Source organism: Perca fluviatilis, chromosome 17 (assembly GCF_010015445.1).
Source record: "Perca fluviatilis chromosome 17, GENO_Pfluv_1.0, whole genome shotgun sequence".
NCBI classification, from domain to species: Eukaryota; Metazoa; Chordata; class Actinopteri; order Perciformes; family Percidae; genus Perca; species Perca fluviatilis.
In genome coordinates, this window is record NC_053128.1 from 17,023,962 (window position 1) to 17,047,690 (window position 23,729).

The 23,729-nt window shown below is 38.5% G+C and overlaps 1 protein-coding gene across 3 annotated transcripts in view; it reads right to left on the reverse strand.

Moving 5' to 3' along the window:
• LOC120545444 (rab GTPase-activating protein 1) overlaps positions 1-23,729 on the reverse strand; it is a 78,845-nt gene that overhangs the window by 9,247 nt on the left and 45,869 nt on the right. For all 3 annotated transcript variants that reach the window (XM_039779761.1, XM_039779760.1, XM_039779759.1), the window contains 9 exons: positions 15,160-15,273; positions 11,684-11,758; positions 9,521-9,646; positions 9,163-9,306; positions 7,855-7,896; positions 7,283-7,411; positions 3,783-3,875; positions 2,296-2,406; positions 1,879-1,983 (listed from right to left, as the gene is read on the reverse strand). In XM_039779761.1, the coding sequence (XP_039635695.1) occupies positions 1,879-1,983; positions 2,296-2,406; positions 3,783-3,875; positions 7,283-7,411; positions 7,855-7,896; positions 9,163-9,306; positions 9,521-9,646; positions 11,684-11,758; positions 15,160-15,273 (939 nt within the window). The remainder of the gene's footprint in view (positions 1-1,878; positions 1,984-2,295; positions 2,407-3,782; positions 3,876-7,282; positions 7,412-7,854; positions 7,897-9,162; positions 9,307-9,520; positions 9,647-11,683; positions 11,759-15,159; positions 15,274-23,729) is intronic.

Here is a 23,729-nt window from a genome sequence, read left to right on the forward strand (position 1 = left end):
CAGTGGTGCGTTATTCAGATGCTGTTCAGATAATGTAGCGTGTGCACAACGCGCATACACTTTGCTTCTCTCATCTAAACAGACGCAGCAGTTCCCATTTTTGCAAACCATACATAATTACAAGGAAAAATATTACTGAAAATGAGCTTCAGGTGTTTGGATAGATCAGGAGGCACTTTACAGTACAGTCCTCAAAAAGTGTGTGTGGCTTGTTGTGTTTTACACAACATTTCCATGAATCATGGATATGTTGATGACATAAATTAGGAAATATAAGAGGACTTAAGGAGACGTGATGTTGAACTACGGCGGGATTGGACACTCCGGGGGGATCTGGTCCGGGAGTGGCGATGTGCGATGGCGATGTGCGATGCGCTCCTGATGGAGCGGGTGGACGGAGATGGAGTGGGGGGAGGAGGAAGGGGCACAACAGGAGCAGGTGGTGCATTTGGAGGCCCACGCTCCATGGCTGCAGCAATCCTCTCCAGACTTGAGGAGATGCGCCCGAGAGGCTGCAGCAACATCGCCACCCGGTCAAGAGGGGTATTTATTACTTTGCCGCATCCCGGACAGCTCCCGCTGGCGTGCGCCAGGCAAATCTGCCGTCATAATAGCAATCCGCCATGGAACAAGCGCGCCTGCTCTTAAAGGGAATGTGAGATGACGCTCTGATTGGTTTATTGCACGTTACGCCCAAACCACACCTAGCTACTTCAGACCAACCCATTTTAGATTTGCGTCGGGCGCAAGACTCATTTATCCCGCCGGTATAATAGCAACAGCGCCCGAGATCCGCCCACAACATGTCATGACTGCCATGACATGTGAAGAAGACAAAGAAAGGTATTGGCAGACTTGAAGCCCAGGGCAAAGTCACACCCTCAACGTAACCTCTATGCAAGCACATAAATCATTCACAGCTAGACCTACACACTCAAGAAGACACATTTGGAGGACAGCACTGAACACACATGGGAACAGAGGGCAGTGGATCGGTCCTTCACCTCAGAGGTATTCTTCATCATATTCAAGAAAATCAACATCAAAGATGAACTGACTTTCTTTGACATTGGATTGATGGATAGATGAAGCCCTGAAAATGTTTGGAATATAGTTTTTTCTACCAATTGTATGACATAGACGGAGGCCATACAATAATATATACAGACAGGGAGAAAATGGCATGGACAGATTAAATGATAAAGTGGTTAGGAGACAGACCTACTGTATGTTGAAAGGTGAATACAGTATACAGAGAGAGACAGATAAATGCTTGTGTTTGGTATTTGCTGTATGTTTAAAGGGGATTTAATGGCTTATGGTTTGACTCGGCTGAATTTGATGTGTAGTTCGCTTTTGAGGAGGCCGGTGTAGGTACAGCATAACCAGTAATGGTATGGTCAGTACTGCTACCTCGGAGAAAGATAAATTACAGTGTATTAAACTAAAAGTAGACATGCCATGAGTCTGCATGTTTTATTCCTACCAAAAAAAGGTGATTATTACCAATTAACACACCATCATCCACAGAAAGAGACTTTATCTGTAAAATCAGCCATCACAGTGTTTGGTTGGAATAAAACCTGCAGACTCTTGGCTATGTTCATAAGATAGACTGCTCAGTCACAGCCTGCGACATTAATATTGCATATATCCTGCTAGTCTCCCTCTTGGCCCCAGGACAGGAGATTTAAGTAGCGACTCTTCACAATAATTCAAAAAAATTCCTTCACTTGAGAATTTGTGTTGCAATAGTGCTGTCACTTTCTGACCATTTGTAACCCTGTGTGCCACATGAGATTTAAAGGAAAACACATCTTCAGCTAATGTCTAAAATATAGATATCAGGCTGAAAAGTGCCTCGTTGTTGGCTCTAACCTGTGCAGATTCTTCCTCCAGTCGTCTCTTCTCATCCTCAGAGTCCACCAGTTTCTGTTTGGTCAGCAGCAACTCTTTATTCAGGGCGTCTGCCTTCTCCTCAGCCTGACACAAACACACACGAAAAAAATAACCCAATGTCGATGAGGTTATTGAAAGTTACACTTGCCCTACTTCTGTCATAGCTATCTGTACTGTCCTTCATTTCAAAGTAATTCAAATTAAACTGACACAGTAATGACATTTTGAATTTGTGTAAATAAAGGTGTTACTACATGTAAGTGTATTTGTTGCACAAAGACACTCATGTCTGCAATCTTTCTCATTTTGTTTCAGTTCTTGCACAATTGTTCCACGACATGCTTCTGTTAAGTGTGGTTACAGAACACACACACACAAAATATTTTTTTGTCTTACGTTGTCGAGGTCTTTTCGTAGGGCTATCTTGCTGCTGACTAGTTCATGTGCCAGATCGTCATTCTCCTGCTCCAAACGCATGTTAGCCTCCTGCAAACGACGGTTCTCCCGCTGGACAGAGGCAGAGAATGAAACAAGAAAAAGAGGGGGACAGAAAAACAGAAGAGCGTGTGAACAGAAAGAAGTGAGGGAACATGAAAGAGGAAGAAGAGTGAAGAGATAGCATAGCACTGAAAATGAGTTAATCATGAAGAGTTGCGAATGAATGTGTAAGCAGCTTTCCTGGCTCAGTGCAACAATATACAGAATGAGATTGTGTGAGTGTAAATGTTAACTATGATCAGGTGAGTGTAATTAGACAGCAAGAGTTATCTGTAATGTTTAACAGGGCATAAACTGTTTGTACATCATTAACAGCAACAGACAGCTGTATTAAAATACAGACATACATGTAAAATAATTTCACAGAGATGAGAAGCAAAGGAGTTAAGGGGATAATTTATAGATATCACACTTTCACTAGATATCACTATCCTACTTTCAAAAAAAAGATTTAAAATTCCAGCCTTTGTCTTACTTAGGAATAGATGCCATTTTATTTACGTTTACCTAACGGTCTAACAAGCAAGTCTTTTCATGTAAATAATGCACACATTCTCATTTATGAGTACACACTTTTCATTGAAATAATCCTGCTCAAACAAGTCAAATGTTTTTCTTTAATAAAAGAAATGTCATTTTTAATGCCCTGATGTGCTCGCTAAAAATAGGATAAATTGGAACGGACTCAAATGTAAATAAACAGGGCATTGGTAAAAATGATTTGAATACATAATAGCAGTTGTGATAATCTGAAATATGCTTAAGTATTTTAAAATGAAGAAACAATTATAATCTGATTAAAACCAACCTGACTGCAGTCTGTCTTAAAGGTTGAGTGTATGAAAACCCTCAGCAAACAGCAATAATACAAACATCTCAAAATATCTTGTTTGACATACAAAACAGTGACATTGGTTGGTTGGAAGCATTTTTCAAGAGCAAACCAAGCAGGAGTTCAGTCACTGTAATTGATGATCTTGTACTATTTACAACCAACCCGCTACCCTTGAGATGACTTATGGCATGTACACTTAATGTTTTTTTTTTTTTTTGGTGCCTTGTAGTATTTCTTTCCCAAACAAGGACCGTCAAGGTCTACAAAAAAATCTCTCAGAATATGGTTGCTTTAACACCATTTAGTGGTAACACCAAAATAGTTCCAGAGTTGTGAGATAAAATGTAATACTTTGGATACTAAAATATAAACTATATAAATATAAATCAAGGATACGGGATATAAATATTCCTGCTCTTGTAAGGAGAACCAAATCAGAGTTGCATGTCTTTTGAAAAGTAGATCTACCTAAATATCAAATGTATGTTAATTTTATGGAGAATTTGTAATGCTTAATATGCACAAGTGAATATGTTGGGCTGATGTCTACCTCATATCTCTCGATTGGGGCCTCCTGTTGCTCCTGCTGCTCCCTCAAGGTGTGGTACTCCTTCTCAAATTTCTTCAGCTTTTTCTGGCTGATCTGTTGGGCAGTGAGAGCAGACCAACAAGTTTGATACTCATCAACTATTCAATCATCTATCAAAATATTACACTAATAAATGCAATTATACACATGATGAAAATTATGAATAGAATGAGCCCAATAGTATTTGGCTCGTGCACTAAAGGTGGCTGCCAGTGAAGAATCTTTCCCATCTTTTGTAAACAAGCACACAAGATTGGTAATCGTTGCTGGACTGTGGCGTTCTCGAGTTCAGTCCAGCTTTGAATAAGATGTAATGGAACATGTTGAGAGATTACAGGCTCGATTTGCTACTGTTTATTTTTGTCTGACAAGCTGGTATTTGGGGATATCACTGTCCACACTGTCCGGAGTAACTCATGTCACCTTACTGTTTCTTTGAGATTTAAAAAGTTACTACAATACACAGTAATCAAAGATTATAGCATTTTTCTCTTGGCAGGTCAAACTAAATTGCATCAGTTCACACTACAGTATTCATTGTCTCCACAAAACACAAAATTCAGTACACAGTTTAGGTTCAGTGCTTCACCTCAGATCACCCAAAGCGTCAAAACAGAGTCTCATTTAAACACACACTTACCGAGTCAAATTCATGCCTACAGATGCAGTTTGCTTACACACTGCATTTAAGCAATCACACCAACAGGCCTTTCACTGCCCAGCTGCTGCCTTACATTTAGGCTTTTTTTAAAAGAGACACTATGTTCCGGATTTTCAGCATGAAAGAGAGACTTGCTTGTCAATTCTGTGAATTGTAATGCATCTAGTTAAGTCTGCAACATCAATGAACCGTTGGTCTTTGCATGCATACCTGCATGCATTATATCAGATGTTCCAAATCCTCCCAGCACTCTTCATCTAATGATATTGGCAGAACTGGGACAGCATGGCCCACATATGTTGTCCTGTTTGTTCTAAGTGTCTCTGCACGTGTGTGTGCTTGTACATGGGAGACAGATAAATGAGTGAAAAAGTACAAGAGGTCATTAAGGTAGAGGAGTTGCCTCATTCATCTCCTTTCTCTTTCTTTTTTCCTCCTTTCTCTCGCAGCCTTGACAGACAGCTGGGTCTCCAGAAGTTACTACTTAGAAAAGCAATTAGGAACACAGAGCAACTATGGCTCTCTCAAGCACGGCCATAATTTATAAACATGAAACATTTCTCATATTACAAGTCTTGGATCAATTATGAATTAGCAAATTACCTGCGCAGTACCATCAGTATTGTTTTCTTAAAGTACACTAGAGGACAGCACCGTCTCTCTTTCAGGTGATTTGATAATCATTATCTAAAAACCTATTACAAGCTGTCTTCACCTAGATAGCTGTAACTATATAAAAATACCTATGCACACATACTCATATGAACTAGAGACAAAGCTTTGAGCTATGACATAGACATAAAGAGAAGGAAACTAAAACACACAGGTAAACAACTAAACAAAAAAAGCAGGCATTCATGATTTCTATTGAAATGATGATGTTTAGCTTTAGAAGTCAAAAGGTTGGCAGACAAGATGAGGAAGTAGGTGTAACGACTACACACCGAGACGACATTAATGACCCTACTTTGACCCCGAGATTGTCTCCTGAATAAATTTGGTGAACTTACTGTAGTTTCCAACAGTTTGTCACATATTCACTTCAACATTATTCAAATTATAATGACCTTTGACCACAATTACTATGTAAAGTAGTTTAAAAAGTTTTCCACCTAATGCCACCTACTGTAACTCACACAGGCACCACGATAACTGTACTATAATAAAAATATAGATACACTTACTGATTCCATAACTTTACAACAACCTTTTACTTTCCTTTTCTTGAGACAGGAAATTACTATAATACTGATTTATGAAGCAGGGAAGGGACGAGTAAACAGTTCAAAGGGTCAAGGACCAAAATGTTTGATTTTGGTACATAAATAAAATATATTTTAAAATTCCATGTAACCAATTTAGTTCTCCAAAACCTTGTGCTTTTTAGCATCAACATGGCTAACATTTCCAGGTAGGTCATCCAAAGGTAATAATCCAAACTTTACATCATGTTTTAAACAAGACTATTAGATATCTGACATTGACTGCATACCTGGCAAATCTGAGCCAAAACGCTCAATAAAGTCAGAGCACCTGGCAGTGCAGAAAGATTTGTGGTCCAATCAGAAGGCAGTGTCATCAGTCAATGAGGGCACCAGTAATCTGGTCAGTTAATCCCTTTATAGTGACATCCAAGCTTCAGATTACCCTACCTTGATTCAGATTTAATTCCCAGCTCTACCACTGCCACACTTACTGAGGTCACTGACTTCTTCTTATTTTGTCTTGCCACATACAGTAATGTGTGGGAAATAACTTCTTAAAGCAGTAAATTGTAGGTCAATATGCATCTATGTAACTAAATACAGGCATTTTATTCAAATGGGTACAAAGCATCCCTTACAATGCAAGCATGACAAAACGTAATGATTACATTTAACATAACAAGACAAAAGCAGCACATATAAGGAAAACAAGGATTCCACTTGAGAGGCCTCATCAGCCCAACCTCATGATGAGTACTGAAACATCTTCAAGACCACACACACAAGTCCAGTTGCCTCTGATTTAGATCCACTAGATTTGTCTCTGCTGCCCACCTGTGTAACTGGGAACCAAAAAGCTCAGATCTCTCTCCATGCTGGCTCCTTTACAGAGTTTGTGCTAATAAATATCTCTGCCCAAAGTAACCTTCAAAGTCAGGGTGCTCTTAACTAGACCAGACTGCTCAAAACAGGTCAGGACACAGGGGTAAGTAAGTGTGTGTGTGTGTGTGTGTGTGTGTGTGTGTGTGTGTGTGTGTGTGTGTGTGTGTGTGTGTGTGTGTGTGTGTGTGTGTGTGTGTGTTTAAGAGACAGACAGAATGCAAGAGGTGTTGTGTGTGTGTGTGTGTGTGTGTGTGTGTGTGTGTGTGTGTGTGTGTGTGTGTGTGTGTGTGTGTGTGTGTGTGTGTGTGTGTGTGTGTGTGTGTGTATGTTCATTGAATCTGTTAAACTTGATTTAAAGTTCAAAAGTGGCCCCTACTGGTATTTAAGTGGTACTGCTGGACTACAAAGAAGGTTTCTCCACTGACTCAATCCATTAGATCTTATATTGTTTATCTGATTAGTAGACATACTGAGTTTTCTGTTACAAATATTCTATTACTGTTTACGGTTTTCTGAACATTTTGAAGACCATTAGCTTTACCACATAAGGAACTTATATACATTTCTATTTTTACTCAAAATGAAAATTAGCTTATTAACAACACGTTGAATACATGAATACAAAACTAAATCTATTTTAAGAGGCTTGTATACAGGATGTAAGGCTGAAAAGACATTACTACGTTATTCTTTACTTTTAAGTCTTTACTCACCTTTATGCTACAGGCCAGCTCCATCAGTTTCTTTGCGTTTTCTTCAGAGCGGTACCTCTTCGGAACCGGGACGCGAAAGAATTTAAGTGCACCTTCGAAGTCTGTTTGGATCAAATCGTCTTTTGATGTCTGAAGAAAAGGAGGATGGGAACATAAAAGTAAATTAGAAAACCTTTACACAAGCTGGAGTAGACTGTTGGTAGGACATTTATTTCCCTTTTTGCAACATGAAGCAGCACGATCCTCACTGGTTGACACAATTTTCTGAACTATATATGATAAATAACAGGTTTGTGATAAAGCTAGCTTAAGTCTAGAAACAAGCATAAGATAAAAGTTGCTGTTTTTTTTTTTTTATTTAAACTGATGGATCCCTTTTGTTCTCAATAGGTGACACTACACTTGTGTCTGCACCTGCTCACATGTGCAGACAGTAAAATGTTCCTTGGTTTGATTTTCTTTTGGCACTTGCTGTGCCTTTCTGTTTCTACTCAGAGCTGTTGTCGCTAGTGGCAGTCGTGTGTTTGTGTGAGCATCTGTGTGTGTCTTCATAACAGTGCAGGCTACCTTACCTTCAGAAGTGCCAAGGCCACATTGAAGATCACACTAATGCCCTGAAAATAAAGACACATTTTTCATGGTGTACTAAGGAATGGAGTTACTGTATGTTCAAAGAAATAAAAATAGACATGGGTTTAACTGTCTAAAAATAATAAAAAACAGGCACAAACGGTGCATGCGGTGTAGATTTTATGTACTTTAAAATATGATTTGCCATCAATGGACACATAATACACAATAATGACAAAGGCACATTTCCAGATTAATTTAAACAAAAAGATAAATGTCTAAACGATGTACAGTACATAATCAGACACATCATTTAGTACTGCAGTCGCTGCTAATAATATTCCTTTACCAGCATTGCCTATTTAAATTTGCTCAATGTCCCCTACTCTTCCTTGCAGCTTATTTATCAGAGCTGTCAGACTTCATGGGAGCTTGAAAAACTACAAACATAACATCCCTCTACAGAGCTTCAGAATTTGGCAGGCCAACGTAAAGACATCCAGAGACACTCCAGTTGTCTTGGCTTGGACCACCATGCTGAAAGGTCAACCTTCCCCTTAGTCTAAGGTTGACTGTGATTTAAAGCAGTTCCTTGGTCTGTCCATCATTTCCTAGATCTTGAACAGTCCCCTGTTCCTGCTGTTGCGATGCATCATTACAGAATCATGGTGCCCTGCATTATTCAGGTGATTTTTGGTGCATCAATTTCCCTAGATGTAGTTTTGAAATTCAGGCCAAAAAAACATCTTAAAAACTATTCTACTCGGAGGCTTTCAAGTGGATGAATTACTGACTTTGACCTAACAGCCAGTTCAGTGTTCCACTTCTCACTTCAAAACTTAATTATTATATCAAGTCCTGGGGGCTCTTGGTTACATTACATTACATGTCATTTAGCTGACGCTTTTATCCAAAGCGACTTACAATTGCTATATACGTCAGAGGTCACACGCCTCTGGAGCAACTAGGGGTTAAGTGTCTTGCTCAGGGACACATTGGTTGATGTATCGCAGTGGGAATCGAACCCGGATCTCCCACTCCAAAGGCACGTGTCAGATCCACTGCGCCATCACCACCCCAGTGCTTGTATTTGCCATGGTCAACAAATCAGTCAACCAACAGATCAAAATAAACAGGATGCACATGAGCTCAGTTTGGAGTGTCATAGCATATGATTCCTTAGAATACATGTTTCTCTTTGTCAGTATGGGATAATGTGCATACATAAATGGCAAAAATAAATGAATTTAATTGGTTGAAATTGAAAATTAAATCTGTAACACAGACTGTCTGTGTCTTTCATTACCAACCTCACACAGTAGCAGGTCAATGATGTGGAAGACCATGTAAAGAGGGAACTTGGCTGTGAAGAGGGTGAGGAACCACTGAGAGGCATACATATGAGCCTCCAGACCCACATTCAGGAAATGGTTGTACAGGTCTGGTATATATTCCTGTTAAAGGCAGAGAGAAATCAAATGACAGAAGGTGGGGGAAATAAACACAGAAGTAAAGAAAGAAAGAAAGAAAAAGAAAGAAGCAATTAGACCAATTATATGACAAATAAGATATCTTTTAAGCCTGATTATGCGTGAACACTAAAGTCGACCACTGTTATGGTGTACATTCAGAAAAAGCACTTTAGATCTGCAAATGACACACACATACCTGCATGAGTCTCTCAAGTTGGAAGAACTTGCAATGCAGATCTTCAAAGTTCTGCTTGAAAAGGTCCCTGAGCCCGTAATCAAACATGATTTTGACCAGCACGCTGAAAGCCTGCTCCTCTGGCATCTGAAGAAGACGGTTTTAGTAAGTATTACCTTCTGCGAATTCATATCCTAGTAACACAGGTTTCAGATGAGGATAATATGGCAAACATTTTACTTCACAGCTTTCCCATATGAAACTACCTGAACTTATCCTTATAATGTTGTTATACTTTGCACACATCTCCCCTTGTCCATCAGCTTCTAAGAAGACATTGACATTGGATCTCCACTAGGTGGCAGTGTTGACATGCCCCTGAACTGCAGGATGTTGTAAAGGGAAGCCACTCTAGCCTGACACATGTACACAAACACATTATATTTTATTTATAAAAGTAAAATTTCAGTGTCCCACAGATACCACCTTGCATCTGAAATCTTTCTGAAACTGTTCTTGTGCAGTAACAGTATATCACATCCTACACTTAATATACCACAGATAAAGGCTCTAAGACAGGGGTCTTCAACGTTTTTTTAAACCAAGGACCCTTTAACTGAAGGAGAGACGGAGCAGGGACCCCCTACTATTAATATTGAATAAAATGAAGTTGCATATTAAACTGGGCTTACAATAAAGTGTAGGGCAACCTAAAGCCTTTATATATAAATTTTTAGTGCATAGAATACTAAGGTATCAAAATAATAATTGTTGGCGTGATTTTATAAATATTTTAATGTTAAACATACATGTGGCACAGTGATTAGGATTAACTGTATCTGTGGATGGCTACCTTATGCTCGATTTATACTTCTGCGTAAAATCTACGCAGTTGCTACGTACGTAGGTACATGGGGACACAAACTTACGCCGTAGCCTGACGTGCACCTTTCGAAAAATTACATTTACATGTTGCAACGCTACCAAGGTTCTCCTTCTCCTTAAACAACATGAAATCAAGGAGAGGGTTAACTTTTCCTGCTAAATATTTCCCACAGTGGTCAGAAAGCACAAGGAAGACACTTTGTTTCTCTCACTATGAGTAGTCACTACTTGCTCCGAAGCTGATCGCCGTTGATCTCTCTCTTTCTTCCTCGCTCTATCACCCACTCACACACATATGCCGGCCGCTCTATCACCCACTCACACACACGTCGGCTCGACGCACAAGTATAAACATCAGGCCACTTAAGTATAGCCTGGTCCTACCAGACTTTCGTACATTTCATTTGTATAGAGAGTCTGGCCACTCTCCATTGACAAGTGTTAACTTCCTTGAAGGCGGGTACTCTGTTGAAGTTTAAAACTATTGGATCTGCCCAGAGCCACTCTGGATCTGCCATAGCCAATCGCTAACGTTTAGTCGTGACTTATGTCATGCGCATGTGCAACAAGAGGGGAGACCAACAAGGCTTATATTTAGTATTATTCCCGAACCCCGTGGGTAGGAGGGACACATCATCATGGCCACCAACAAAACTCAGCAAAGATTGTTCTTGCTCGGGCCTTAACTTCTGGATATTCGGCAGCGTTGCCACAACAGACTGAATGGCTTCGCTCGCATCTTTCTCAGCCACCATTACGGAACTACAACTCTAGTGCACGGCCTCAACGTCATCGTTCTCAGCCACTCCCTCTGTTCGCTGATTGGACCGCCAAAAATGTGGCTGGAGAAAACCCAAGACTATAGACGTAGTACTGAAGGGAAATAAAAATTGAGCGGTAGTACGTAGGAGGGCGGAGCCAGGCTAACTTAAGTAGGCTACGGCGAAAGCTCTGCGTGGAGCCTCTGCAGAACCATAAATCAAGCTTACGTTACTACCTTAGACTACCCATAGGCCAGAAAGCCTATCATCAGTGGGGATTTATATTTGCTACTAATGTTAGATTCATGTTAAGACATTATAATTTGAAAAAAACTTTCAAAAATTAACAATAATTTGGAGGCCGCAGTGACTCTGAGGACCCCCTAAGACTCTTAAGACATTCTAAATAAGTCAGGCCAATCATATAGCATTGCAGAATGTCAAAAAAGATACAGATGTCAAATGAAAACAAAACCATCCCTTGAAAGTTGATTAAATTAGATAGGATTTTTGCTGGATCCTGCTGATATGAACTCACGTGCAGCAGTAGCACAGCAGCCAAGAAGGATTGTCCCTGGCAGTAACCAATCTCCTCATCGTAAACAGAGTAAGCCTGAAGGAGAGGACAAAGGCAAACGGGCACACAGTTAGTAAATACGTTTTTACAGTGAATTCAAAAATTGATGAGAGAAATTAAATGATGATAAAATCATTTAAAAAAAAATTCTGGGTTGTGCTTGTCCAACTATTGTATAATAGATGTTTCTCCAAGTGTTGTTTGCAACTGAAGCCTGAAATGTAATGTGACAGAGAGCTGAAGGTTGTGTGTAATTTGAACAAAAAGACCAAATATTTTTCCTTAGAAGTTGACAAACCAGTCAAGCGTGAGTTCAGTGTCAGTACACTAGGGCTGCAGCTATCGATTCTTTTTGTAATCGATTAATCTAGCACTTTATTGATCGATTAATCGGATAATTTTTTATTTTGCGATTTTAAACAACCAAAACTAGGGAAAAAAGCTAAATTTTCGGAAAAAAAACATTTGTATTGCCTACATTGCTTACAATATCATCTCTCAAAAAACTAAAACATATTAAGTGCATTTAAGTGCCATATTACATTGTTTTTAAAGATTTTTTTTTCAAATGATATCAACCTCAAACTAAGGCATACATTAAAATACACAAACATTACATTAAGTTGTGCAACTTAACTTTCAGAACTACAAGTTTCAACCTGAGACTGATCTGTATATACAGTAGGCCTATATGTAAATATTAGTTATACTCAACCTATTTTTATTTATATATTTGATTATAATGTCACACAGCTCTGTTGCACTTATGCTATTAGATCGTTGATCAGCTATTTCTCCATAGAGAGAGAGAGAGAGAGATGCGCAACAATCAGCTGTTTTTCCGAAGGGATAGTCAACGCGTCAGCTCTTTAGATCAGATCGTGGTCACCACTACGTATTTTCTTGTCTTTGATTTTGGTAGTTGTTGTGTTTGGTGTAGTTTCATCGTCCATACAACTCTGTGATTTACTTTTGTCGGGTCCGCTTCGTGGAATGAATGATTAAGTTAGACTCAATTTTTTCTGTTGAGATGCTAAAGCACTGACGTCGGGGTATTATCGTGGTAAGCTAGTTCCATTTTGCAGTAGACACACTGTACAGAGTTTTAGTTTTAATTACGTTTGAACTGATTCCAAACTTTGGACACTTTCTGTCGTTTTCTCCAGCCTGTCTCTAGCCCCTCGCTATTTACGCTCTGGCATGTGTCGCCAGCAGCAGACTGAGCCGAGTCTGTGCGACAGTAATAATGCTCCGTGTGGAAACACCGTCCGTCAGTGATACAACGTTGGTAACATTTAACGAAGCTTCGAGGCAAGTCATTTTGCATCAAGGATTTTTGTAATCGAATTATTCGAGGAATCGTTTCAGCCCTACAGTACAGTGAACTTATATTAGACAGACAGTGAGAAAGATGGCGCAAGCTACACTGGAAGCTTAACACAGCTTTAAATCAAACAGAAAAAAAATGTAAGAGAAGTTGAGAAATTAACACACACACACACACACACACACACACACACACACACACACACACACACACACACACACACCTAAAGACTAACATTGTGTGCATACTTGGGCTGGGCATTATATCGATATTATATCGATATCGTGATAGGAGACTAGCTATCGTCTCAGATTTTGGATATCGTAACATGGTAGTATGGCATAAGGTGTTTTTTTCTGTTTTTAAAGGCTGCATTACAGGAAAGTGATGTCCCTACCTGAACGTTCTATTATTTGTCTTTAGCCTCTTAGTCATTAAATACACATTATTGATGATTATTTATCACAAATCTCTTATTTTTGTTAAAGCACCAAATGTCAACCCTACAATATCGATATCAAGGTGTTGGGACAAAAATATTGTCATATGTGATTTTCTCTATATCGCCCAGCCCTAGTGCATACCATTATATCAGTCAAATGGAATTTGTATAAATATTTAATTTTTTTTTTATCTCACAGTAGACTTGTTTGGCTACATAGCACTTGAATTATAGTGCACACGCTGTTTAAAGTAATATCTAGTAGTTTTGATTACCTTTTTAGAAATCTAAAATGTTTGCACTGTATGCTTTATGTCTTCAAAACACACTTGACTTTATTGTAAAGGGCCTCATTACTGGTATTAGAATAGCAGTAAAGGAAGACAAAGATGAGGTAAGGATCTGGAGTGAGGGCCAAGAAAAAATTACAATGAGACTATTAAAAAGACAAACAGAAAAGAAAGGACAAAGAAAGGAAAGGTTTGGAGACAGATGTTGGTATCAAGGAAATGGGAGTAAATATGAGGGGAGGGAGCAAGGGAAAGGGAGCTGTAGTGGCCTACTGAGCTACAAACACAAATAATGAGTACAAGTCAAACAGACAAAATGTGGATCAATCCACACATAGAGGAAAGGGAGGGCCCACTGAATTATTCAAACACACCTGAGGTGCTTGTCTGGAAAAGAGATGGATGCCCTTACCTGTATTAAACATCATGAATTAAATGAAAAGTGAACAAAGTGCAGCTAGTTTATGTGCAATTATGGAACTATAGGTTGAAATGTGTGTATATATCAAATGTATACATGTTCATTCTCATGAGAAAGAACTGTCACTTAACAATGAATAAGTATTTTATGAGAAGTTGCCAGGTTTGCCTAGTGTCTAGAGTATAGTGTGTGTGTGTGTGTGTGTGTGTGTGTGTGTGTGTGTTCGATTAGAAACTTGTGTTTCATTTCTAGACAGGCAGTGGCTGTTATGAACTCGCTGAACCACCCAGAAACAGAACGGCTGTTCAGTTAATTAATAAACAGTTCCCTTTAGCTGTGACAACTCGCACTACTGCTCTGCTAACTTTGTCTTCAGACCAACTGTGAAGCAGGTCATTCACACAACAATTATACCGTAAGACATGGAAACGTGAATCTTTTTCACATGCATCCTGCTTTAACTTGTTCTTGCAAATGAAGACAACTGCTACCAAAAAGACCAACTGTTTATGTCTCCAATTACAGTTTTACAGTACTGTATTATGCTCAGTGAGGCTAGGGCCACAACATTTATAATAAATCACCCAAAAAAAACTTGTGACAGAGGTTGTACAGTAAAACCTAATCCGTTATTTACTGTGATGGATAGGGTCGTAGGAATTCCATTAAACTTTGTTTTAAATAGAGGATACGTTGGGTGAAATTTCCGAAAAGATGGATAAAATGTTTTTATTGTTTGTATACGTTTTGCATTTAAATTAAATTTTAATGCAGTCAATGTTGATCAGAGTGGAGAATAGAAGAAGGGAAAACATGCTTGTTTCTGTACCTTTCTCTACAAAAGGTTTACACCTCATTTGGTATACTGTCAGCTGTAGCTATTTAACTGGCTCCATAATGCCTTGTTGACTTTAAAAATTTAATTTAAACATCCTCTTGCATGTTTGAGTGTCCCACCTTACAGATCTTGTAAAGGGAGTCTTGTCCATCTCCTCCAGTGTCTTTGAAGTAGTCATGAGCTGGGAATGTCCTGTTAATGTCCCTGGTGATGGCACTGTCCTGAGGGGATTCCTAATAATGACACACAAGAAGATTTATTAGCGACCTACTGGGGAATCCATAGAGGCCCAGCAGTGGTCAGTGTACCTCAGCATGTGAAGGCAACACACTGCTGATATTTACAGTATACTACTGGAGGCACAGAATGTTCTCTTCCACAGTACAGACTGTACATCTACCCTCTATCTCTATCTCTCTTTTTTCTGTCCATTTAGTTCTAATTGTAATTGATTTAGAACTTGACTTAGATACGCCAACAATAGTTAACAAGAATAATGCAGCTCTGATAAACTGTAAAAAAATAACATTAAGGGAAAACTGACCAAACACAAACAGATTCCTATTATTCATCATGTTGATTCAACATACAAGTTTTCTCTGAAACACACATATTGAGTTCATTGCCTAAAATCGGGTCACTTTGTGAAATACAAGAATCAAGAAAATATCTGACACATTGCCCTACTTTAGAGTGATATCAACAAGGAGGTCATTTGATAGAAAAAAAAACATGAGAGACTGAAATACTGTACTGTATACACCAGGCTGATAAGATTGTTTGACTTTCATTGTCACACCTTCTACTAACAAACACTCTGAACTGTAACAGAGTGAATTAACACAATTTTTGTCTGGGGAGCGGGATAGATGAGTGACTAGAACAGAGAGCAGGAAATGTATTAAGGTGCGAATACAAAATGTATGCACCTGAAAAAAAAAATCTAAAAAGGAAAAAAAAAAAAAAAAAAAAAAAAAAAAAAAAAGGGGGGGGGGGGAAAAAATGTTTGTCTTTTTTTTAAAATGAATCTCATTTGGGCTGAGTGGTGCCACTAGCTGGAAAAAAAGAAGAGTTTTTAACTATGCTAGCAGCTTTCTGAGACAACAATGCTTCATTTCATTTTTTATTTTTTAAACAGGAAAAGATTAAAGACAATCGGGCCTGACTCAGTATAAAACTGATTTTCAGCAGGTTCCTGCTCTGCAGAACATAAACACCACATACACAACAAAAACTCCTAGACAAAACAGTAACAAACACCAGGAGAATGAGCAACAGGGCAAAGCCATAAAGCTGACTCAATGGTCACAGGTATACCTCTCCATTGGATAGCAAGCAAATGTTAATTTAAATATTCTTATTGATGTTAAAGTTCTAATGTGCTGTGGAATGTCATTCCAGGCTTTAGTGAGCACATAGAAAAAAGATCTCTGTCCATAACAGTTTCTAAAAGCTGGTAAAGGCAAAAGTTTATTTGTAGCAGATCTCGTAATGCGCTCGGACCTTGAACTGGGTTTTGGAACCAACGTAGACCAAGCAGCTGCAGTGTGACCATTTAAAATTTGATAATACAATTTTATCCCATGGCTTAATTTATAATTCTGAAATGTCAAGGCATTACACAGAGATAGTGCAGTACAGTGGTGAGTCCATCCAGGAAGCCTGACATGGAGCTTATAGGCTTTGTTATAGAGTCTTATTACTGGTTCAAGAATTTCATTTGTTGTGAGTGACCAAACAGGTAAACAATACGACAAAGTGGACATAATAAGGGCATGAAGATAAGTCTTTGAGACAGAGAGCAGCAAATATGGTCTAATTTTACTATAAACAAATAACTTTTGGTTTAACTTTCTGGTTAGGGTTTGGACATGCTCACAATAAGTGAGATGCGAGTCAAGAGAGACTCCAAGATACTTATAAGTGGATACAACTGAAAGTTGATGGGATTGGATGTGGATAAATGTCTCCTAGATGAGTAGAAGTACATGAATTCTGTTTTCTTGATATTAAGTGTTAGATGATTATCTTGCAGCCAGTTATGTAAATGCTGGAGATCTGTGTTAAGTTTGTGATTAATTATATCAATATTTGAGCCAGACAGAAAAATAACAGTGTCATCAGCATATAGCAGAGAGCTAGAAAAATTAAACACATGAGGAAGATCATTAATATACATAAGGAAAAGTAAAGGACCTAAAATACTGCCCTGTGGAACTCCCATAGAACACACTCGTGGCTGCGATGTTACTAAGCCGATTCTTACAGTCTGACTTCTATCAGTTAAATATGATATAAACATATCTATTGTAGAGGAGGACAAATGGTAGGTAAGAAGATCATTTAACAAAATTTTATGATTAACTGTATCGAAAGCTTTTCGAAAATCTATGTATACAGCTCCGGTAATCTGGCCCTTATTTAAACACGCACGTATCTGCTCAGTAAAAAGCAGCAGAGCCGACATAGTTGACCGCATAGGTCGAAAGCCATGCTGGTGATCACTGAGCAGATTATTGTCTTCAAGGTAATTGACCAGTTGATTATATAATGCTTTTTCAAGTAACTTGGAGATAGTTGGGAGAATTGCAATTGGTCGGTAGTTGGAAACATTGATTGGATCATCAGACTTAAAAATCGGGGTGATCTGGGCCATTTTCCACATGGCAGGAAATACTGATTGCCTAATACACAGATTAACTAAATGATGAAAAATTGGTATAAGAGTACTGGCATGGGTTTTAAGAAAGATCATATTTAGATTATTTACATCACAGGCATGGGAAGCATTCAAAGAACACAAAATATTAGTTATATCATTTTGTGCAATTTCAGAAAAAGAGAATTGCTGAGATGCTGCTGATACTGATGTGAGAAATAAAAGAGCAGTAAAACTAGAAGATAATTCTTGTACAGATGCAATAAAATACTCATTAAAAGAATTAGCGATTTTATCATGATCAGTAGGAAGAGTACCATTTATCGATAATTGTAAACTATTATTATTTTTAATTTTGTTTTCACCAGTTATAGATTTAATTGTCTGCCATATATGTTCTTGGATTTGAAGCCGTTCGATTAATTTGATTTTCAAAGTAAATTTGTTTTGCTTTGTACAATTCAAAATTACACTTGTTTCTGAGCTGTACAAAATTAAGCTTAGCCTCAGATGTTTTTAATAATCTGTAGGTTTTCAGATAGGAGGCCTTTTTTTTTTAGGAGCTGCAAAATGTCTGACGTTACCCAAGGTACTGTATTTTGCCTAATATGTATTTTACAAGTAGTGGTAAATTTTTTACGCATCGTCTCCACTCTTCTATGAAAATTTGACAGAACATGATCAGGATTTTGCACAGACATCTTATCACTCCAATCAGTATCAGCAAATTCGGCATTAAACTGAGACAATTTTGAATTTGGTACTTTAATATAATTATTTTTGTGACATTTTGGCTGTTTAAAACATTTCCTAATGACATATATAAGTGAGTGATCTGAAACTGCTGTGTTTATTACCCCAGATATACCATACTTGGAGGGTTGATTAGTGAAAATAAGGTCCAAGATAGAATTTCGTGTTTTACCAAATCTGGTAGGATCTTTGATTAATTGACGAAGACCAAACGTCAGAATGCTAACATGCTCATGATAACAATGCTAACATGCTGATGCTAAGCAGGTACAGTATAATGTTTACTATGTTCACCATCTTTGTTTAGCTAGCTTGTTATTGCTAAACAGAAAGTACAGCTGAGGATGATGGGTGTGTCATTAGCTTTGCAGGTATTTTATCATAAACTACTACTAATAATGATTAAAGAGTGATCATCAAAAAGATTGAAATGTGTTGTGAAGGGGAAATTAATGTTTGTACCAAATTACATTTTAATCCACCCACTAGTTGTTGATGTTGATATTTCAGTGTGGACCAAAAGTGGTGCGCCAACCTATCAACACAGACCACATTGCCATACCATAGAGCTAAGCCGCTAGCATGGAGGACACAAGGTCAGAAGAAACTGTTCATGGTCAGAATACACCGATGTAGGGGTGACCCCGAATAGTCGAATATTCAATGCTTCGATGGAAAGAGCCTGATTCGACTGCCAGTCTCAAAGTCAAATCTTCATAGCGCCGTAAAGTCCAGTTCAGACCAAAGATTCTGGACGAGATGAGTGTAAACTTGCAGCTACTGGCAATGTGCCAGTCTGCAACATTCTGAAACCTGCCAGGTTACACCAATGAGACGAGACGAGACGGTGTATCCTCTTCATAGCACAACGACTTTTTGTACTTACGTCCTAACTTCAGACTTTTTTGTAGCTGGATATCATTTCTTGCGTCTAAATATAAATGTGGTTAACGTTAGTGATAGTGAGATACTTGTACAGCTGGATTTCTATTTCTATGGATTTCTCTTATATTTCTGATACACTGCTTTGTTCTAAGGACGCTCACTCTCTAGGTCGCTCGACCACATACTGTGCTTGCAGGTGCTCGTTGGGCCTCCGGGCCGGTTCAGACCGCTGCAACTTTTACCTGCATCGTTCTAAATCAGTTTTGTCTCGTCGCAAACATTTGATGCTTTTAATAGCTCTTTTTAAAGTGGGTAAAAAAATCCCCATAACAGATTTAAGTTTCACTTTCCATGATCCGTGACCGATGGTCTCCCCCCAACCCCCACAATTCGACGATAGGCAAGACTTGACAATTCTGATTCAACTATGACAATTCTTAGTAGGGGACACCCCTACACTGATGCAAGTACAGAGGCATGGCCACAACCCCAACTACACACACAGGCCTGAGGCAACATACTTTTTTACTCTGGGATATCCCTCCACTGTGATGACAGAGCACAACACAGTGAAAATACCACACACATGCACACAGTTCAGTAATTACTCTACTAGCAAGATTAATCACCTCTCATTTCATTATTGATGCACAGTGTATTTGGAACAAACAGCCTCTAAGTAAGTAATGTTACTCCAAGACATCCTGGCCACTACGTGACAGACCAAATACACATTTAAAGATATCTTCATACAGTATGTGGAGGTGAAGTAGCCTTGAAACTATTTTGGGTGATGTAATACAAACATGGGGTATTCATTTAACTATGTAGGCAGAAATCCGTTATGGCATTCTTTGTAGCCTGGTGCTACGACCCTGTTTTCATACCATCAGTGAAGAATAAGACAGTCAGCAAGAGCAAATAACGAGCAAATTAATGGGATACTCCATTGATCCATGTAGGAAAATGTCCAATACACATTGGGAAATAATCCTTGACTTGTCCTGTGCCTTTCAACGGCACTTTTGCAGGACTGAAGCTTACCATCAATTTCAGCAGGGGTTTAAAATCCCTATTAGCAAAATAGTCAAAGTGGATGTAAATGAAAGCCAAATACCTCAGAAATCCCTTAATTTAAAATCATATTTTTTTTAAATCACTCTTGTTTTCTGTAGCTAATTATACCTTCTTGGTCTATACCTTCTGTTATTGTAACCATCAAGTACCTCCCTCTCCTTTTTCCAATGTTTCTGTTCCAACTTCCACAGAGCAAGAGAGTGAAACAAAAATAGCCAAGTATAAGAGGAAATGCAGGAAGAAATGTGTGTGTGTGTGTGTGTGTGTGTGTGTGTATGTGTGTGTGTGTGTGTGTGTGTGTGTGCGTGCGTGCGTGTGCGCCTGCGTGCGTGCGTTGTAAGCATAGCCAACTTGACTAGATGCTTAAGGAAGTTTGAGTAACGTTGATTGTTAGAGTAATTCTGGTATTTTTTTATTTTAGGTTTGTTGAATTCGTCCTCTTGCTTCCATGGAGAGTCCTACTAACACAGACTCTGTAGAATTCTCATTTACTAGACCTGAAAAACATTAATATTTTAAAAGATTAATAGATAACTCCATCAACAAAAAAATTATCAGAAATGCAACATTTTCTCTGGTTCCAGCTTCTCAAATTGGAGAGTTGCTACTTCTCTTTATCATATATAATTGTAAACTGAGTAGCTTTGGGTTTGGGACTTTTGATCAAACAAAACAACAGGTCCGAAGACATCACTGTGGGCAGTTGTGATTGGCATATCTTCACAACCCAATTTTTTTTTACATTTCATAGACCAAATGATTAATCGATTAATCAAAGAATACGTGGCAGATTAAGGGTTTTACCATGAAGCACATGAGTAAAGTTCAACCAGGTGGAACTTTAGCCAGTGAAAAGGTGCACACAGGCACTCCAGAAATCTTGATCTTGAAATTGGTATTGATGCATTTCAGAGCGCAGGGGTGGAGTTACTACGTCCAGTGTGAAGGGCCCATTACACCGGGCTACAGTCTCTCAGTGAATGATAAGGATCCATGTTTATACAAGCACCACTTAGCCATACTTATCTGAAGTGCTGAGAGCATGTACAAAGACCTCTTACATAATGGACAATTAGCTTCCTTTCTGTCTGTCTATTCAGTTAAAGTGAGGTTAGGAATGAGGGTAGCGTGAGAGGGGAGAGAAAACATATCCACTGTCTCATGGTAATGCACGGAAGTGTGAGAGCGAGTTCAAGCGATTAAGAGAAGGACAAAGAGAGAATAAGACAAAATATAATGATAAGGATAGTGTATCTCTATGTATGTATAAAGAAGACTGTGAAAGACAAAGGTGATAACATACATATTACTGTAGCTGATATTTAAACACTTAATACATGTTGTCTTTCAAGGCAGCTATAAAGGGTTAGGCTGATTTACAAAGAACTATAGCTGTGGTCAGCTTGGATAGAATAAACAATACATAAATAGCATAGCAAAGAGCATAAAGTCTGGATGCATAAGGAAACAGATAGCCGGCTCTGTCCAGAGCTCAAAAATACACCTACCAGCAAAGCTCACTAATTAACACTTTGTATCTCGTTTGTTTAATCCGTACACAAAGTATAAAAAACGTCAAGTGTTGCGTGCTGAAAAAAGTTAAATGATTTCCGTTTATACCATATAAGACTTACTGGTTTTTGCAAAGTAGAAACATTTTGCAAAAGCTCTGAAGCCCTCAGTCTAACCCGTTTAAAAGTTCCCTCTATTCTCTACCATCAACAGCAAATAAGGTGACAGGTATGAAAGCCAACTGCAACAGCTACTCAGCTCAGTTTCTGTTTAACTCTCCTAACAAACACAATGGATGTGTCGAAGCACTGTTTACGGTCAGTGACAAGTAACTGCCAGAATAGTACTTACAGACGTACAATAAAAACTCTTCACTGGGTGTAAGCCAAAAATGGCAAAGTTACTGTGTGTGTGTGTGTGTGTGTGTGTGTGTGTGTGTGTGTGTGTGTGTGTGTGTGTGTGTGTGTGTGTGTGTGTGTGTGTGTGTGTGTGCGCGAGCATGTCCGTGCGTGTCTAAAGCTAGGAATAAAGTACCGGAGTAGGGTTTCCGTGGGAAGACTGACTAGCTAGCCCTCTATTGTTTATGTCCCTAATTTTCTCTGACTTAACACAATAGCTGACATGTCATTCTGTTATTCTTTCTCTGCTCTTAAAGGACCCTGCTGAGATGCCAAGAGAACATACGGTGATATTTATCAAGCTTGATTTTTATCAACCATGCTCCCCAACCCTAACTACCCTGAGTTTTACACTTTGCATTGTATCACTGGATTCAAGCCTTAATCAAAGAAATAGTGAATGTGGCAGTAACTAAGCTTTGTAAATAACTAGTCTTAACTTGCTTTCATCACAAACAACTGAAATTTCCCTTTTCCTTTTAAAAATCCTTTATTAATAAAGCTAATAAATATTAGTTCGTTAAATACAGTGATTCCATTAGTCTTTCCTTTACAAGAATATGTAATGGAATGAACACATGCTCAAGCAACTGCAGAGCTGTTTTCTCACCTTAGCTATCATTAAATCTTAATTGTCTGTCTCATGCCCTACTTTGTGCCATTTGTGCACTGGCTGCTTCAGCACAAGGAGAGCCAACAAAATATCTATCAGGACCAAGATGACCTAGAGGAAGAAGCTAAATCTTAATGACAACACTACAAAAACTGCCAAAACTACAAAGGCATTCTCTCATGGTATTGCTTTCCAAAACCACTGACATTTCCCACTGCGCCTTCACCAGCATGCAAATTCAGTAGACCAACTAGTCCATTTACAGCATGTTAACAAAAATGTATTCTTATCTGTAACGATCTACACCAAAGCATTCCCCATTTGGCAAAAGATGGAAAATTCTGCATGAATGCAGTGCTATTACTTTTCTTATCAACTATAATACTTGATCTTCAGCCAGCAGTATTTAGCCAAGCCTTCCACCTCACTAAATATAAAGGTCTGTTTTTGTCACAAATAACACAGTATGTGGGTTAACATACTTTCTGATTACTAACTGCAATTCACCTGTGGGAGGGTAGATAAACTGAAAATGAAAGGAAAAATTGTGGCCACCATGACGGTGTTTGTAGCAAAGTAATTAGCACAAGAAAGTTAGAATTCATTGAGATAACATTAGATTTATTTGCTCAGTACAGACACACAACAACATGTACATCTTGCATCATGCATTGTGTAATGAAAAATATCTAATCTGTCACAGAGACTCACTTTCATGACAGCAAAATTTAAAATTTTGCCCATTTGTTACAACGGTAAATTTAATCTTAATGTGATAATAATCTCAGTGTC